The sequence below is a fragment of the Strigops habroptila genome, chromosome 13 (genome assembly GCF_004027225.2).
Source record: "Strigops habroptila isolate Jane chromosome 13, bStrHab1.2.pri, whole genome shotgun sequence".
Lineage (NCBI taxonomy): Eukaryota > Metazoa > Chordata > Aves > Psittaciformes > Psittacidae > Strigops > Strigops habroptila.
Window position 1 is genome coordinate 9,653,255 of NC_044289.2, and position 18,948 is coordinate 9,672,202.

Consider the following 18,948-nt stretch of genomic DNA (forward strand, 5'->3'; position numbering starts at 1 on the left):
TACGCCTTCTGTAGAAATGACCTGTTACGGATGTTTCCTGGTGACATTTCATCAGTTGCTGCCCTCCTCTATGATGGGTCCCTGTTGTTTCCTTGGCCTGGTGCCTTCTTCATCCTTCCTGGGGTGTCTTTTGACCTGTTTTTGTAATTACTAGTGCAGAATTTGCCTTCTAGATCTCCTCTCCTCTCTATTTTCAAATCAAGATTATTTTTTCCCCCTTCATTCTTAAGCCTAAGATATCACTGCAGAGGGGCTGTGGCTGGCACTGCGGTGCTGTGGCGTGCATGGTGGTGGCTGTCCTGCTGTCCCTATGGGTGGCTGTCTTGCCATCCCTGTGGGCGCAGCTGGTGACTCAGGACTGTGCTTGCTGCTGTTTGCTTTGGGGCCCGTCCCTGCCAGCGCCGGGTGTCAGCTTAAACTGAAACCTAAGCAGGCTCAACCTGAGCGGTGCCAGGGCATGGGGTCAGCGGGAAAGGAGGGGGGAAGAAACCTGGCTGGGGGGGCTGGTCCTGGGGAGCAGGGGGCTTGTGCTGCAAAGTGCTGCCTGCTCTGGCACATCCGGATTGCTGGTGGGCTCAGACTGGTACTGGGATGGGTTTTGTGGTACCTCTGCCAAGCAAGTGTCAGCCGTTGATGCTGCAGTCTGGGAGCGAATGCCCTTCTCCAGGCCTGCAGCTTAGCTTCCTGTTATAATAATATTTCCTAATTAAACCTCCCTGCTTAGGAAGCAGAATGTACAGTTGTTTAAGCTGCAGTGCTGCATTACAGTCTGCATCATCAAGTCTAGCTGGGTATGGTCCTCTTATTAACCAGCTGGGTTTCTCAATATGCCTTACACCTCCGCTTCCCGGCTCTGTGCCCTTCCCATCTCCACCAGACAACCAAGGCACGTGTGACCTGGGGATCCTCCTGTCAGGAGGGAGCTGAAACCAAGCACGAGGCTGGGAATGGTTGCAAAAGACTCCTATTTCTCTATCCTACAAAACCTGATGGTCATGGAAGTACTCCTTTTTCTTTCCGCCTTGCAGTGAACACCTACCTCTTCATGATGCAAGCCCGAGGCATCATGATTCGTGAGAACATGCGAACAATAGGAGCTCAGGTGTACGAGCAGGTGGTCCGCAGTGCCTATGCCAAGAGGAACAGCAGCGTGAACGACTCAGGTATTTCTTGAGTAATTGTCATTTTGATCAAAGGTTCCATTTCCATTGGAAATCAAGCCAACCTGAACCACTCTTGCTTGAAGGGGTTAATTTATGCTGGTAAATGCAGGGTGGGAACCTTGACTGGCTTCCTTTTTTTATATGTATAAATAGATACTATATAGAACATAATGCCTATTATATATAATTAATGTGTATATATGCTATGCATAAAGACTATATTAATAGAATATAATTACTTTTATATATTTATATAATTATTTATATAAAAATATATTTATATATTGATTATATTAATAATATAATTAATTTATATATATATTTTTTTTTATATATATAAATTTAAATGCTTCTAACTTGTACAAAGGGTGAAAATCTGGAAGGGTCTCAAACGGTGGGATGCTGAGCTGAAATTGCTTTCCAGCAGTTCAATTTGTTAGCTTCAATCAGTCTGAGGGTAAATACTTTCAAATTCAGTTTTGTATTTAAAATTCGCTTCCCAGGCACACGCATGTGCAGAGCCCTGGCGCCGTGCACGTGGAGGAGCCTGTGCTCATAAGCTTCACTCTTCCCATGCAAGGATGAACTGAGATGACTTGGCTGGAGATCTGCCACAAATAATATATTGAAGTCTGGGCAGAATGCAGGGAGCAGAGTCGCAGGCTCCCACTCCCACGCTGTTCGTCATCCGTAATAGAAAGCTCATAACAGGGTTGCAAATTTTGGTGTAAATGTGGTACAGTGAAGCGTAAATGCTGCCTAAGCCGGGGTGAGGCATTGTCTTTGGGCTGGTGTGACACCGAGCATGCACCTCCCCTGCTGGCATGTCACCGGTGCATCATGCTGGTGCAGTTGGCATCAGGGAGCTCGGCTTTTCCGCTGCCAGGGTTCATCAGCAGGGGCTGATAAAGTTTTGTGAAGCAAGATTATTTCCTTATTAATAACAAAACGCAAGCTGTGTCCTTGCTGCCCGACCCACTGAGGAGTGGTGGTGCAGCCGCCAGTTCAGCTGTACTCTGACCAGGGATGGGCACAGGAGGGGAATTATCAATTTGCACAAGAGATTGACACCCAGGGTCACCTCCTCTCCTTGCTGAAGCTGGCCAGGGCTGCCACTCTGGGCTATTTTTAAGGCTGGAAACATCAAGTAAAGCAGATGCAGGGTGAGGAAGTGGCTGATCTCCTGAAGGGAGGAGGGTTAGATGCTCCACTGCTACTGCTTGTGGTGATGACAGTCAAGAGTTGTACTGTTGTGGTCCTGGCCCTCAGGACTCTGAGACCTCTAAAAACCTGCCTGCAGCAGACAGGGAAATGGTTACCATGTTAGTGTCAGCGATACCAGTACTGCTGCTGTTGGAGCTTCATCTCCATCCCAGCTCTGGCATGGGGCATACCCCTCCTACCTCAAAAACTCCAGCTGCAAGGACATTTTTGACATATACAAGCGCTATGCACCATCCTTGGATGACCTTCCCTGGTAGGCAGGTCAAAGCAGGCACATGATGGGTGGTGGTGACATCTGGAAGGCACATGGCACTGTGGCTGCAAGGATTATATTAACACCAGGATCACTATCTTCCCTCCTTGGCTCTGTTTTCGGGCACCTTGGTGGGAACTTGGTGGTGGCACTGCCTGGTTTGTTCATCCTTCCCCAGTGTGATGGCCAGGAGAGCAAACCCGCCTGGTATGGCTGCAGGGGGGGACCCAGCCAAAAGCATTGACTGTCCCAAGAGCTGCCCCTGTCCTACCCTGCAGGCAGCAGTGGGTGTCCATCCCTGCATCCCCTCCACTGTTCCAAGGAGAGGCGTGCAGAGGAAGGGCAGGGATGCCGCTGCTGGGAGTGATCTGGCACAGGCCACACACCAGTTTGGGCAGAAGACACTGCGGCCCGTCTCTGGTTGTCCCTGCTCCAGCCACATGGGAGCACTGGGAAATTGGAGGCTGTCAATGCTTTCTGAGCTGCAACCTTTCCCGTACATCACGTGTGCTGTTCTTTGTGCAGTGCTGGCTTGTGTGTGTGTCCTCCTGGGACTTTAATTTCTGGCAGATTCCTTAAAAATGCAGTATCCCACTGTGAGTGGCAAGGTGACCGAGCACAGGGTGCTTGTCCCCATCCATCTGCATTTATTCTTTGCCCTTAGCTTTTTTCCTCTTGTGTTAAAATGAGGAAGTAATTTATAACTTTTTCAGCATTTGCTAATAGGTGCAGTAATAGGTTTCCTGTTCAGTGAGCCAAGAGGGATCCCTTCTGTGCTTTTGCAAGCAAAAAAGGCAGCCCTTGGCGCAAAAAAGGGAGCTGAGCTTCACCGTACATTGTCCGCTCGACTAAGTATTGAGAGCGTGCTCTAGTGATAGGAATTTAATGGGAATCTGGTTATTAAAATATAGAGCAGTATCAAGCATCCAAAACAATATCTATCATACTTGAGAAGCCCTTAGGTTCTGTTTTCAAGTCCATCTTGAGTCTGAGATAGTTTGTGTACCACTTATTAGAATGAATAAATGGTATTAATGATGGGATTACTAGCACAATAAAGCAAGCTGGAATATCAGGCCAGCACTGACTTGTCCCAGTTGATTTAAATGAAAGATTCTTGACCTTGCAGGTAAAGGCAACCCTCCCTGCTTTGCTTTAAAGGATGAAATTGTCACTATATTATTTTTTCTTGATATGTCATTAATGTGGCTATTAAATGCAGCAGCCTTTCTGCTATGGAAAATATTCTGTGCTTATGCAATCACTTAAATGTCTCTATCCTTACATGAGACTTGGATTCTTAGCTCTTAATCTTAGCCAATTCATTCACCTCATTACACTATAATTCTGGGTTTATTAAATTGCTCTGGGGATAAAATATGTGAAACCTTTTTGCTATCAATATGTTCTTGAAACTAAGTGTGAGATTTGAAAGGTTATAGCTGCTGGGTAAAAGAAAAAAAAATCTGAATTTCACATAGGGTTTGGTAAAATAATCTGGCTACCTACTGTAAATCATAGAATCAGAGAATGGTTAGGGTTGGAAAGGACCTTAAGATCATCTAGTTCCAAGTTGGGTGTTTACTGATGGGTCACTTGCAGTCCTTGTGTCCAAGGCTTTGCAGAGGTGCCCAGACAGCTCTCAGGACGTGATGGGTGGGACACTAGACCTTCTTTTGTCTCTGGGTGCCTGCACACCAGCCGGTTTGTTCTATGCCCATGGGAAACCAGGGCTACTCTTGCTTTGAATTAACATAGTGAATGTCAGCCTCATGGCATGCTTCTGCAGCTAGCTGCTGCAGGAATGCCTGTGCATGGTAGGGTAGTTGGAAAGGACAGGACCTTGTTCTGGTAGCTGCCTCTGGTGGGACTGGGTGGCTCAGCTGTAAATGGCTGCTTTCCAAGACCTCTATGGGGGTGTAAGGTTGGTGCTGGTGCTGTGGACCTAAAGGGCGACCCTTTGCTAAGCATCTGATGCTTGGAGAAAGTGGAGAGGCAGCATCTTTCTGTAGCAGCTGATGCAGGGAACTTACTCTAGTGCCTAAAATGAAGTCATGCTTGACTAAGATGCCTCGTGCAAAGCTGGCAACTTAACCGTGAACAACTACTTTTGACAGTAATGTAAAAACCTCCTTAAAACATCTACAGGTGTAAGAGGCTGGGAGGGTTTTGTCCAGCAGGAAAAAGGATGCAGGAGAATAGGCATACTGGAGAAATACGGAAATATGCTGGGCTGGGCTCCTCTGCTCTCGCACAATGCAAACGGGAGGAGAGGCTGTGTGTAACATGATAGTTTTCATTGATCCTTTGAGGAGGATGCAAGGCAGGATTTCCCTGTGCAGGCTGCTGCGCTGACAGTCCTTACTGGCATTGGGACCTGGAAAAGACCCACTGGAGGAGCATGTTCCCTTTCACTGTGCCGTGGTCCTTTAGGGACAAGGTGCTAAGTAGCTTTTCCTTCCAAGTGCCACGTGCTCCTTTGCTTTGAGCTGTTTGTGATATGTGAAGGTGACACTGAAAGTTCTTCCTTAGGCCAGAAAATGTGAAGGCTGGGTTCCAAGTCCAGAGAGAGCTCATGCTGCATGGGGACACCCCATGCTGTTGGGGACATCCTCAGCCATGGATGCATTCACAGGCTGCTCACAGTGGCACAGGGAGGTGGCTGGAAATAACAAAGACTTGCAGCTCAAAAGTAAACTTGTTTTAAGTCTTCTTTTCTTCCATCTCCCAGATTATCCTCTTGATCTGAACCATAACGACACCTTTCTGCAAGCCACAACGTTTCTTCCTGAAGACTTTACCTACTTCCCCAACCATACCTGTCCTGAGAGGCTCCCTTCTATGAGTGAGTAGCATCCCAATGGCCCATGTACCCTATGCTGCCCATGGCTTTGGAGGGCACGTTGTGGCATTCCCCAGCTCACCAGCATTGCACCTTTCCCTGCCAGGCACCTGGGGTTGAATAAGAGCACTGTTCAGAGCCTGGTCCCATCCTGGGAATTCATTGTTTACCCACTCACACTAATCTCTGATATGTCGGAGGCAGGTCTCTCTGCCAAAGCAGGAGCCCATTGATTGGCAAACACTGCGAGCTGGTACAGAGTCTGAGCCAGACCTTTTCCAGGGTCAGTGGTGGCAGGGTGGCCCCTTGGCAGTACTGCTGGTCCCAATCCTGAGCTGTGCTGGTACAGCTGGGCAGGGGCTGGTGCATGAGATGGGCTGGAGCCACCCCAAAGGGAGTTGCTGCTGGGAGAAATGCTTCCACCAAAGCAGTACTGCAGTGGAAAATTGGGCTCCCTGCTGAGGTGCGGAGGTTTGTGTCTGGTGGAAACCTGTATGAAGGTATAAAGGGGTGCCCTGGCTGGTGTGGGTCTCTGATGGAGAGCTGTGTCCAACAGCAGCCACAAAGGCTGAACAGAGCCCATCTGCTGAGGAGATGGAGGTGTTGCAAGTCATGCCAGCAGCATTTCCTAATCATTTTTGTTGGTGCTTGGGGAAAAGAAGAGGCTGCCTGCATTCAGTGCTGGGGCTAGAGGGCAGGGGTGCAACAAATACCTATCTGGAGCAGGCACAAGCTGCATCAGGACCACAGTGGTTCCTGACCCCCTCCTCAGCTTCTCCCCACTCTCTCTGCAGAGGGCCCTATCGATGTAAATATGAGCGAGATCACGATGGAGGATATTCACCAGTTCTTCTCAAAAGACCCTTCCATCAAGCTGGGAGGCCACTGGAAGCCGAGCGACTGCCTGCCTCGCTGGAAGGTAACGGGGAGCTGGGCAGCTCCGTGTCTGTGCTGAGTACAGGGGACGGAGAGTCCTGGGTGGGTGATGGAAAGACATTAACGGGAACATCTCTGTGCTGCAGCTTCAGAGTAATGAATATAACGATCTCTGAAGTGTGGAGCTGCAGTGCCTAGGGAGGAAATGCTGAATTCGAGGGCTGCTTTAGTGATGCATGAGTCAGCTCTGAGTTTCTGCATGGACTGTGAAGGAGCCAAGCAGCGAGCTCTCCTCCCTGCTGCCAGCCCTCCCACTGCCCCTGCTGCCCTATCTAGGGTAGGATTTAAACCAGACAGGCAAGGTGACAGTGTGGGAGACTCCTGTTCCCACAGGAAGGTGGCTTAGGGCAGTGCGATAGCAGGTCCTGGCCCCACTCCTGCTGTCCCCAGTGCTGGGCAGAGGCAATGGAGGGGGGGAGCTGTGGGTCTCCCTTCCACTCAAGGTTACATTGAATTTCCCCAAAGCAACAGTTTCCCACAGAGTGACTAGGAAATCCATGTTGTGGGGATTGTGAGGGTTTCATTCTGCTCAGCTCTGCATGGGAGAGCTGAGGCACCATGGTTAGTGCTGCTCCTGTAACACCACACCAGCCAGGTCCTGGGGTTGGTTGGCAGCAGGAGCCACTGGTGCGGTGCAGTAAGAGCCGTATCCTCTCCCTGTCAGGTGGCGATCCTGATCCCATTCCGCAATCGATATGAGCATCTTCCTGTCCTCTTCAGGCACCTTATTCCCATGCTGCAGCGGCAACGTTTACAGTTCGCCTTTTACGTCGTGGAACAAGTGAGTGAACCCTGGGGGATTGCAGCCGCTGGGGCACAGATGTGCTGCACTAAAGATGTGCCTGCCAAAGCTGCAGGCGTAGCTCTGCGCTGTGTGCCAAGGAAGTTACCTGCCAGACCACATCATTTGACCTTGGGCAGGTTCAGGGTTCATGAATGAACTAGAAATTTGATATTTTTTTTTTTCTTTAAAAAAGCTATTTTTTAGATCCAGGTATTAGCAGTTTTTAAATAATTTGGTGTTATTTTTGTATATCTCTAGCAGTTCTAGGGAGCATCCCATAGGCACAGAAATAGCTTGACCAGAGTTACACAATTCTTGTCTGGCCAGTGTCTAGATGACTTTCATGAATGTAAAACATAAGACACTCATTTGATAAGTATGTGAACCTGTCACTTAGGCTGTCTGGCTTCATCCGCCCAGTAAATGTTCCTTCATATCTAGCTCATCTTAAAAAGATTGATCAAAATTGGGTTGTTCTGGTTTTTAAGTATCTGAGTAATGAGACTTTAGCATCTTTATTTTTGCTCCTGCGTAGTAAATTGAATACTTAAGTCCTGGTTGATTTCACTAGTCTGTCTGTTCCAATGCATCGTTTCCTTTTGCGGCACCAGTGTGGGAGCTAGTTGCCCTCTGCAGCTTTCTAGACAAGGCTGAGAAGGCACATGCAGAGTAGGAACTGCACGGGACTCCCCTTGAGAAGGAACTTTCTCCCTCCTAGGCTGGAAACCAACCCTTTAACCGTGCCATGCTCTTCAACGTTGGCTTTCGGGAAGCAATGAAGGACTTGGACTGGGACTGTCTCATCTTTCATGATGTGGACCACATACCAGAAAATGACCGTAACTATTATGGGTGTGGACAGATGCCGAGGCACTTTGCAGCCAAGCTGGATAAGTACATGTATCTGTAAGCACTGTTCTTCCTCCCCACTACCATGATAGCTAGGGAGCCAGTGTTAGATTCTGTTATTTTTAAAGGTGGAAGACGAATCTCTATTTGCTTATCAGGCTTTGTGAAGTGAACGTGAGAGGGGAATAGAAGAAAGCATCCTCACAGCTCAGGCTTTCCCCATTGCAGGCAGGAGAGCTGCAGCACTGGCGGGCTCTGCCCTAACCCCTTCTCTCCCACTTAGGCTCCCTTACAATGAGTTCTTTGGTGGGGTGAGTGGCCTGACTGTTGAGCAGTTTCAGAAGATCAACGGTTTCCCTAATGCCTTCTGGGGCTGGGGTGGTGAAGACGATGACCTCTGGAACAGGTACGGGTTTGGATGTCCCTGAACTTTGCTTCTGAGGGTGTTTCTGTGAGCCAGCCCGGCTGCAGTGTCTCAGAGGGAAGAGGGGCTGCTCTACGCAGTACCTGGGAAACAAACAGAGAAGTGCTGGTTGGGAAGTTATTGGCTCTTTGTGCAATATCCTACACTGCTCAGCTCAGGCTGATCTCAGTTGAGCTGAAGCTTTGAGATGCCGACTGTGACTTGCCCAGAGCCCAGGCTGGAATGGGGAGGTTTGCATAGCTTATCTGCTGGGTGAAAAGGCAAAGCTGCTGCTGGATCCCCACGTGCATGAACTGTGCAGCCCTGGCAAGTGCTGGTGACACAGCAAGTACAATGACTGATTTCTATTTTTTGGTCATTCCTCCCCTTTGTAACGCAGAGTGCAGTACGCAGGCTACTTGGTGACTCGACCAGAAGGAGACACAGGGAAATACAAATCAATTCCCCACCATCATCGGGGAGAAGTGCAGTTCCTAGGAAGGCAAGTACATTTCTGTATTTTTTAGAATTTCTAAAGCCCTTTGCAAAGAGTCTGTACCATTTACAAGGCAGCTGTTTGAGGGCAGTAACAGTCTTAACTCATGAGGGAAGCTGAACTGCAGGGAGATGGAGGCAGAGCGCTGCCTGGATTCCTCCATTCCTCCATTTCATACCCCGTATCTGTGTGATGAGAGGTTATTGCCCCACCCCTGGAAGTGTTCAAGGCCAGGTTAGTTGGGGCTTTGAGCAACCTGATCTAGTGGAAGGTGTCCGTGCTTGTGGCAGGGGGTTGGAACTGGATGAGCTTTAAGGTCCCTTCCAACCCAAACCGTTCTATAGTGTTGGTGTATGCAAACAGGGTGACTGCAGCAGCTCCAGCACACCCACTGCAGTGCTGAGATGAAGCGACTCATACCTCTCCATTCTTCTGTTCCTGCCCCTTGGCCCCAAACCAGAGTGTGTGTACAGAGCCCCTGAATTCAGGCTTTGCTCTTTTGTGAGACTTTGGACATCCATTAGGAGCAGTAACTGTCCCCTGTACCTAAGGAGCACAAGTACTTTGTGAACATTTACTCTTCTTTTTTTTTCTCAAAAAGCTACATTCTTTCTGGGGCTTTCCAGGAGGATTCTGACCCTTTTGTTCAGGAGGTTGTTTTGGAGAGTGCAAAGGTTGGTTGAATGACTGGGAACCTTGGTAGAATTTGAGTCTTCTGAAAACTCTGCATCAGAGAATTACCTTTTTCACAATCAACTGCAGGAATTGACACTCATAGGTGATGAGCTACTGGACAGTGTAAGCTCTGTTCTGCAGAGAGGCTCCTGGCTGCTGCTGGCAGAAGAGGCAGCAAGGAGGGTTTATGTTGCAGATACCATTTGAGCTATCTGCTGGTCTCTTCTTACAGAAGACTCATTTTGGGGGGAGTTCCCTTTTGAGGTTATGTCATCTTTAGCCCTACTTTTCATTTCTGTCAGACAGAATGCAGCCAGAATGAGAGATGCTTCTCCCATTTCAGTCTTGAAACAGAGAAGTTGGTTTGGGCTTAAAAAGCTGTATTTGGTCAAACCCCTGAGGCGTGGAAGGCTGGCAGTGCAGTGGGATTGAGCACTTGTTCCTAACGCATCCCTGGCCTCCTCCTGGCCCTGGGTAGGAGCTCTAGTTCAATGTCAGCTGGACCTATGGGTCAGTGCTGTGAGAAGAGGGGATCTGCAGGGAAGAAGGGCAAGGCAGTGGTTCTACCCGGTGAGGCTGATACCTGTGTCATTGAGTGCTTCTGCCTCCTCTGCTGTGTCTGGAGCCTAACACCCAGCCTAAACAAGGTTTAGCAATAGATCATCGTCCCTGTTGTGCCTCCTGAAATGTCTGCTTCCCTCTGTCTGCTCTACTCTTAGCCACAGGCAAGTGCTAACTGCTGCCATCTGAAAGTCCTGCTGCTTCTCCCACCCAAGCAGGGAGAACCAGCACTCATCTGTGGAGGAGGAAAGTGTTCATCAAGACACCAAGTGACCTGCTCCTGTCCTGATGCTGTGACCTCTTTGAAACTAGCTTTTGCACTTCCCTCTTTGCTGTCACCCAGCATCTTCCTTTTCCTCCTGGCACATCACTTTCCTGCTGCTTTTTCTGTCCCCAGGTCTCAGCCCAGCTCCCACTTGCCCTGGTGCTGCCAGGCCCCCAGCTCTGTGGTGCAGAAAATCAGTGTCCTGCTGAGATGTTTCTGCTTATTTTAGTTTGTTCCCCCCTACCCTTAGCCCTTACATCTCGTCATGCTGCCCCTAAATTTGGTTGAGGCTGGTCTTGCATACCAGCTGCAATTTCCTTCCCTAAATCATCATTATTGTAGTTTTACTTCCTTGTCCCCCATCCCTTGACTAAAACCACTTAGTTTTGCTCATGTTTGTGATCCAGTTGCTTAAAAATGGAAAGGCCCACACCACCCGTCAGCTGCTTGTGAGGGTGAGGGTTCAGCAGGACCTGCCGAGCTCAGCCCCCTCCTAGGAATGGGACCCGCAGGCTTTGGGCTGGAGTTACAGGTTGTTTTGACAGCTGAGTGCTGGTGGCACAAAGAGCGTTTTGCTCTTCATCAAGTGGTGGACTGTAATTTTCTAAACTTTGGGATACTTAATATAGATATTCAATATAGAAAATATGACATTTATCTTTATTAAGGGCTCAGAAATTTGTTGTTATATAGCTGCTGCTGGGACTGACTGTTAAAGGGTGTTTTAGTAGCATTGGAAGGACTTTGCAGGGCTGTGGGATATGTGAAAGTGACTCTGGGCTCTGGTTCTTGTTGCATAGGTATGCCTTGTTGAGGAAGTCGAAAGAAAGACAAGCCCTGGATGGCCTCAATAACTTGAACTACTTTCCAAACGTCACGTATGACGCCTTGTATAAGAACATCACTGTTAACCTGACACCGGAGCTGGCTCTGGTGACCGAATATTAAGAGGAGAAAATAACTTTGCTCTGCCCTTCACCACGAAAGCACCACGCTAGACTTTCTTTTCCAAGGGTTATCGAGGACAAGCAACACTTTGTCTAATGAAGGATCACAGTATTTTGGAGAATAAGGCTGAAAGTGCACGCACAAATTGCCCTAGCTGTACCAATCCAGCCCGATACTCATGCAGCAAGCTCAGCAGTCTCTTTCTTTCTTCCTCCACTTGCTTTCTGGGTTTCAGGACAACAGTTTGACCTGCTGCTCTTGTCTCCTCCACATTCCTCCTCCAGCAATCTCTGGCACTGGGACTCACCTCGGATGTGCTTTCTCCTCTGGGAAGCAGCTCAGCTGAGGGACTCCGGCTTCTCCACAGTGGACGTCAGGAGCGATTCAGTCAGCAACTGCCCTGGTGGGAGATCAAGTGACTTCTGATATCATTCTTCTATGTCTGTGCGGTTTTTTAAATGACCTGCTTGAAGTATATACAACAGAATCCCTTCTTAAAGAAGTGTAAGTGTAAATATGCTGTGTAAATTGCCCCTTTTAATTTTTCTCCTATGGCTCAAATCCAAGCTAGAGGTTTACATACAGTCACTCATTTTAGTCCTGAATTCTGCAAACACTTGTGTGTGCATCACTGTACTTGTGCAAGGTGTTTGTTCCCTTTTAAGCCAGTGAGACTGCTTGCATGATTTAAGCTGTGCATATGCAGAAATGTCTGTGGGACAGGGCCCTAAACTTTCCAGTGTAGCAGATGAGAAACACAGCCATGTCATCACTCATTCCAGAAACCATGGGGGTGGCTTTTTCCAGGGAGAGTGAGGAAATGGGAATATTTATGCTAAACTTCCCTTTCTGTCACTTTTGCAACATGATGTGCAAATGAATCCAAAAGCCATATGGAATGAAATCTCTTGCCTGTTGCTCTCTACCCCACGGATGGTGAGTGTGAGCTTGGCAGATGACTCAAGAGCTCACATCCATGCTGCCACAGGAAGCGCAGCCCCTGTGCTGGCCGCTCCTGCCCATGTGCCGTCCTTGGGATGGGGCACTGAGCCCTCCCTGGCCCAGCAGTGCCCTACTATTGCTCCTATAACATGATGGTACAGTTTGGGAAGTTGTTTTAGTCTGTGTTTATTGTGGCAGTCCAGCAGCACACTGAGGTGCTGTCGGAGCCAGGCAGTGCACTTGGTTATCACCACTGGCACAGCAGCGCTTGCACAGGCACAGCCCATGGGACAGGTTGTCACAGGTTAATGGGAGCGAGAGAAATGAAGGACACATGCATCAAGCTAGTGAAAACATGAGGACCCAGAACCAGAGAGCTTGGTCTGACACCCCATCCAAACTGGAGTGCCCCCTGCCTTCTCCCACCTGCCATCCCCTCCTATCCTGTGCTGCTGCGGGTAGCTGGGCTCCGGGCTCTCCTCCCCACTGACACTCAATCCAGTCCTTCTACAGACCAACACAGTCACTTTTACTGGACCTCTCTGACTTAAAAGTAAATACGTTGGGGGTTGCTTTTTAATTTATGTTTATACATAACAACGGTGGGTACTTAACCTCCAAAGTACTTTAACCTTCTTTTAATTGCGTTGTTTGCCTTCGGTTTCCTTCTCATGGTTTACATTGTTTTCTCACAGTTCCATGGACGTATGATCCCCATACGCATCTGTTGTGGGTGTGACTGCCCAGGGCATTCCTAACCTGTATCCAGAAAACATTAGTTTAGAAAACACAAGTTCTTGTGTAGATCTTATTGGCCGGTATGAGAGGACAGCAAGCCTGCCCTTGAAAAGCGCTGATAAGTTTGTAACTTAGGTTTTAAAATCTCTGAATTTACATGTGCTTTAAACTCATTTCCCGAGGGGATTCAACCTGGTTATTTATAGGCAGAGGTGAGGATTTGCTTTTTATGGCGCATATAGCAATAAAGACTTTTGCTTCTGAATCTCGATCTCTAATTCACATGGACCCTTTTCAGATGCTGAACCCGCGTTGCTCTGCCCCTCTCTTCTTTCATCTTGAGACCTTGCTAGAAATCTGTCTTTGTTTAATGGTGCTTCAAACAAGGAATGTATTTCAACTAGTCCAAGTTCACTACCCCAGGAATCATGCATGTGTGTGTGAGTAGGTGTTTAAACTACCTTAGTCGGGATCCTCAGCCCTCGATGTGTACCTGAAACCCATCGCACCTTGTGTTGAACAAAAAGCTGTTACCTCTGCTCAGAAATGCACTCTGTGGTTGGCACGAAAGGGTCCATTCCCCCAGCAGCATCCCTCTTCATAGTTCCTTTGTTCTAATCACGTTGAATTTTTTTTCCTTCCCCTTTTATAAGATGTGGAATATCTGAAAATGTGCACTGTTAATCTTATCAGCTATGTCAAATACTGTATAGTAAATGTAACTGTTAAAAACATACTGTCGAGCGCATGTGCTGTTATGGTGTAAAAATTCTCGTATTAAGGAGAACCTGTACATACTCTGGCAGCTGAAATTCAACAAGGCCACTCATTCGCCCCTTCCATGTCACCACCGTCGCTCAGCCCCGCTGGAGGGCAGGTCCTGTTCAATGCTGATTTCTTTCTTTCTTTTTTCTCTTCAATGAGCCATGTGGGTTTTATTTGCAAAACTATTTATTGACAGTTAATAATTGTCTGTAAAGCTCTGCTTCTCTGAAGGAGGTACCGTCAGAGCAACAGCCACGCGCTTCAAGTCACTCACCATCAGAAGTGGCTTTAAACTCTAAAGTAGCTTTTCATCGTCATGGCTTTCGAGCTTACAGTTCTGTTTTTAAGAGGTGCCAGGGGGACGTTTTTGCACTGAAGACTAGTGTTTTAAAACACACACACACTTCTCAGCAAAGCAATCCTTTGTGTCATTACATTTATTTACCCATGTGTTTGTACATTTTTGTATTTGTTAATTTATGAATGATTTTTTCAGTAAAAAATACATACTCAAGAACAAAGATTGCAGTGGTTGCTGTTCTTATAGGAGGTCGGGGTGTGCTTTTTTCTATAGGAGGTAAGTGCTTATTAGAGTTTAAGAGGAGAAAGGTGAGCCCCAGATGCTAAAAGCTGGTTAGAAATTTCTCATTAGGGCTGGCCAGAAGTAAATTGAGTGCGGGATAGGGATGCTCCCCAAGCTCTTATTACCCTGTGTATGCCAAAGCCTCTTTTCCAAGCATCTGCTTCAGTACAGTGCTGATGGAGGGGCTGGCTGCTATGAGAGAGGTGTGTTTAGGAAGATACTTGGCTGAAGGTGGTGCAGGGCTCAAAGATGTCGGTGGGGAGGGTTGGTAATGAGATTTTTGATCAACAAAGCCAGGCACACAGACAAGCTTCCTTAGAACAGCTTTAAAATATCTCCCTCCTGCTCGGCAGCATGCAGGCATGCTAGAATAAATAGCTGGCAGCCCCGGGTTGTTCCAGGCCTTGCCTTTATTTAGCTCTCCGTCTTCTGGGAAGCTTCCTGCCACCCATGGCACTTGGCTGGAGCCTGAGGGGTGACAGGATCCTTCCAGCCACTGCCACCACCCTGGGGACAATGGCCTTGCTTCCCCCTGTGCTTGCAGCAGCAAGGGTGGGAGCCCATCTCATTCCTGCCGGTGCACTTTTGGGAGTCCCTGACCCCAGTTTGGGGGGAATCCCCATGGCTGTGTTCCTCCATGGGTGCACCCCAGCTGTGGGGGCTTCATTGCCTGCATCACCCCTGCAGCAGCTGGGCAGGGGCTGGAGGAGGTGGATGCACACATGGAAGTTTGGTGTTGCCCCTATACAGGAAAATTGAGAAGGGTTAGGGGAGCTTCCAGCTCTCATACCAGCTGTGTTTGTGGGGCCAACTGCAAAAGTAAGAGCTTGGGAGAAAGCCCACTTTGCATGGGGGCCCTGATAGGGACCAGCATGGTGGTACGGCCACCACTGCAAACCAGCCATGGTAGAGCTGAGGCTTTCCCCTCAAGCACTCCACGGCTACAGGGCAGAGCACTCCCTGCTCAGGCTGGGAAAGAGCTCAGCCTTTGCCCTGCAACATCCTCAGGTTTTTACTCAGGGTGCATTAAAAAAGAGCCACCAAACCAGGGTGTTTTCTCGCACTTCTTTCTCCCCTTCATCTCCATGTGGCACAATAAACCTGCATGGAATGGCCTGGGCTGGAGCTGGATCGCATGCATCCCGGGGCACCAGTGGCTACGAGCATCCTAGCCCACCTAGAGCAGCCCTGTATCCTGCCTGGGGGACGCCCTGCCCAGGAGCTGCTGGGAAGGCTGGGCAGGAGCTTGGGGCAGGAGTTTCTGTCCTGTTCACGTATGTTTTTATGGCACTCATCCCATGTGAGCATGGGTACCAGCACGAGCTGGAGAGAGGCAGAGGCTAATGAAGCTTTGGATTTACCCCTTCCCATTCAGAGTACCTGCTCTAGAAATTAGGCTTTTTCCAAACATCAGATAAATACCGCAGAAACCATACTGACTTTTTACCCCCGAAGATTCATGCAGCATAAGCGTTTCCTGCCAGAGGTGGCTCTTCATAGGCACCAGACCAGGGGTGGCTGCGCCCATGTAACTAAAGATGGGGCTATGAAAATGATTTTCTTCCCCTTCAGGGTTACTAATTTCCTCCCTGTAGCAGGTGCGTTGGAGGCAGTGCCATGAGTCACCGTGCTCGAGCTTCCTGCTGAGGTACCGTGCCTCTTGTGTTGGCCTCTCTCCCCACGCAGAGGGAAGGATGCTGCTCGCACGGGGCATGGCCACCTGAGACCAGGGATTTGCTGCTCCAGGCGCACTTCCCATGGGAAGGGCAAGGTGTCCTCTGATACTTATTCTTCTCATAAGTGAGCAATGTGACAATATTGACTTATTAAAGAAGGGCTCTTGGTAGTCAAGAGGCGAGGGGAGAAGAGGGGAGGAGGAGCGGGTCATGGGGGATTGACTGTGGCTTTCAGGCAGCTGCCCTTAGTAGACCCTGCTGGGGAGGACTTCCCAAAGAACCCCTTCCCTCTGAAAGACTCTCCCAGGTACACAGCCAAGGGCTGCCCCACTCCTCTCCCACGATCAGTAGCAATAGTCCAGCCCCATGGCAGTATGTGCTCACTGCTGCCTGCCCTTAGCATCTGCCTCCCACCACCCCAGGTGTCCCCTTCACCAACCAGCCACCCTGCCCCTGCCCACCCAGCACCCTGCTGTGCCCCCACTGGGGCAAGGAGCCTTGGCGATGTCCCTCTATGGATTTCAGGCATCCCCTGGGCTATGCCAGCCCCTTCTTGTGCCCCCAGGCCCGCTCCGGTGTGGCAGCTTGGCTGCTGGAGGGCGTCAGGCCAGGGCTGGTTAGTGTTGACCTGAATTTGCAGGCTTTGTGCCACAGGCGCCGGTCCATGCTATGGCTCCCAGGCTCTCCATTAGGCACTACATGCCTGCGAATTGCTTTTGGGTAAGAGAACAACAAAAAGAGGAAAAACTAGAACTCATCTGGTATCACCTGGGTGAAGCAAGAGCAAACACTGCCTGTGAGCCATGGCAACTCGGACTGGTCCTTTACCCTCATTGACACAGCGGAAGCCACCCCCTCCAGCGCTGGTGGGGATGCAGGGTGGATAGTTGGGCCAAACAGGCAGAGCTGGTCAGCCCGGGAGAGCTGCAGGATGCCTGGACATCCAGTTGAGAAATCAGCTCTTTAAGCACTGTCTCAAGCTGCAGGGGCAGCAGGGGCAGCTTCTGAAGGCCACGAATGCATTGGCACGTCCAGGACTCTCTTGCACAACCATCTCCTCGCTGAGAGCTCACTGGTGCAGCGGGTTCCCGGCACACAGGAATGCTTCCGCAGCCATAAAACTCTGAGTCACCTTGTGATAAGTGTCTCGCTCTGGGGTCGATGTGATCTGTGGCAGTGCCCCGTGACTTGCCGGCGGGACAAGGTGGATCATCCCTCCCCTGCTCTGCCCTGGGAGGTGTCAGGGGCAGGCAGTGCATCCCTGGGAGTGCCAGTAAAACCATGGCCTCAGTGCAGTCTGTGCAGCCACATCTCGGCCCTGCTGCAATTTGTATTGCCCTGCAAGACAGGCTGGGGACATAAATTGGGGGTGATGCAGCCGACATTGTGCTGCCCAGGAATCACTCCCAGGCAGCCAGGCTCCTGATTCCCCGCTCCTATCCCAGCACTGCTCCCCCTCTGATTGCATTAAGGCAGCTAATCATGTTACGGGGGTGATGGCCCGGGATCCATCATAGGGTATGTGTATGCTGGAGGCTTTGTTATCAGTAACTGTCTCCAGCACATGGCTGAGACCTAATCCCTGAGCCTGAGCAGAAACCTTCGGTTGGCAAAGCAAATTCATTCATAATTCAGAGCTGCTGGAAACTTATCACAGGTTACTGAATGGCTTGGAGATGCCATAACCCCAGGACAGAGAGGGCTGGAGGCAGCTGTCTTTAACAGAGCTTATTTCTATTGGGGTTTACAGCCCACGTAGAGGGGAGTCAAAGGAGGCAGGGCCACGGTTTATAGCAGCTCAATGGTCAGTGATTCCGTCTGGCAGTAGGCACAGGGGAGCTGAGAGCTCTCTGCCTGAGGGGAGCAGGGGGGTTACTTGAACACAGCTCAGCTTTCTTGCCCAAGTGAATCCCCACCAAGCTGCTCTCTGCTTCCCTGCCTGAGCGGTCATTACCGACAGAAGCAACTACACACCCTGCAGAAGGGGCTGCACCCCAGCTATGGAGCACACAGGGGCTGGCTGCATCTGCTGCCCTCCTGGCCAAACCTCTGTGAGCCAGACGATCCCTGGGATCAGGTAAAAGGAAAAACTGCAGAGACACAGCTCAGATACACTCAAACTGGCCTGCGGGGAGGTGGGTGACAGCAGCCCCCAAACCCCTTCACCTAGCTGCAGCCCCGATTTCAACAGACTGCAAATAAGCAAGTGCTTCAGGACAACCCAGTATGGGCTCTCAGCAGTGCAGCTGGGGAGAGCAACTAGCGCTTTCACCTTGATGAGGCGTCGTGCCCGCAGGGCCCGCCCCACTTAGAGAGGGTAGTGGGGCAGAGCTCCATAGGACCCTGACCTGGTCCCCTCGCCCCGGGCCGGGATGCTGATGGGGCTGGGGGCATCGGGGTGGGGGTCCGGGGGAGGCCGTGAGCTGCCCAGCGGAGGGCTCGGGAGATGCTCTGCAATGGGCCGGCCGGTGTGAGGAGCGTTCAGCTGAGCGGGGCGGGCCCCAGACCCTCCGCCTCCGAGCCGCGGTGACGGGCGGGGATGCTGCGGGGCCCGGGGATGCTGCGGGCCCGGTGCGGGCGGCAGCACGGTCCCAAGGCCCCACCTGGCGGCGGGCTGCTGGAGGAGTGAGCCCGGTCCCGGCGCTGGAGACACCCCAAACCCGCGTTCCCCCGCTCCTCCCTGGGCACGGCGGCTGCTGGCGGCTCCCACCCGCACACGGGAGAAGAGACAGGCCCTGTGCTGGCCTCGCAGGGTCCTTTCCTTTGAAGCAAGGCTGAGTTCGGCTTTCCCTGCTTTGTCCGCAGCACCGTGGCTGGGGCCGTCCCCGCGGGCCAGGGTGTCGCT

At 50.3% G+C, this 18,948-nt stretch overlaps 1 protein-coding gene across 1 annotated transcript in view; it reads left to right on the forward strand.

Moving 5' to 3' along the window:
- B4GALT5 (beta-1,4-galactosyltransferase 5) overlaps nt 1–14,353 on the forward strand; it is a 38,592-nt gene extending 24,239 nt beyond the window's left edge. The window contains exons 2-9 of the mRNA XM_030503379.1: nt 1,029–1,163; nt 5,372–5,485; nt 6,277–6,401; nt 7,083–7,199; nt 7,921–8,108; nt 8,335–8,457; nt 8,855–8,956; nt 11,252–14,353. Of these exons, the coding sequence (XP_030359239.1) occupies nt 1,029–1,163; nt 5,372–5,485; nt 6,277–6,401; nt 7,083–7,199; nt 7,921–8,108; nt 8,335–8,457; nt 8,855–8,956; nt 11,252–11,399 (1,052 nt within the window). The 3' untranslated portion in view covers nt 11,400–14,353. The remainder of the gene's footprint in view (nt 1–1,028; nt 1,164–5,371; nt 5,486–6,276; nt 6,402–7,082; nt 7,200–7,920; nt 8,109–8,334; nt 8,458–8,854; nt 8,957–11,251) is intronic.
- The last annotated feature ends 4,595 nt before the right edge of the window (nt 14,354–18,948 follow it).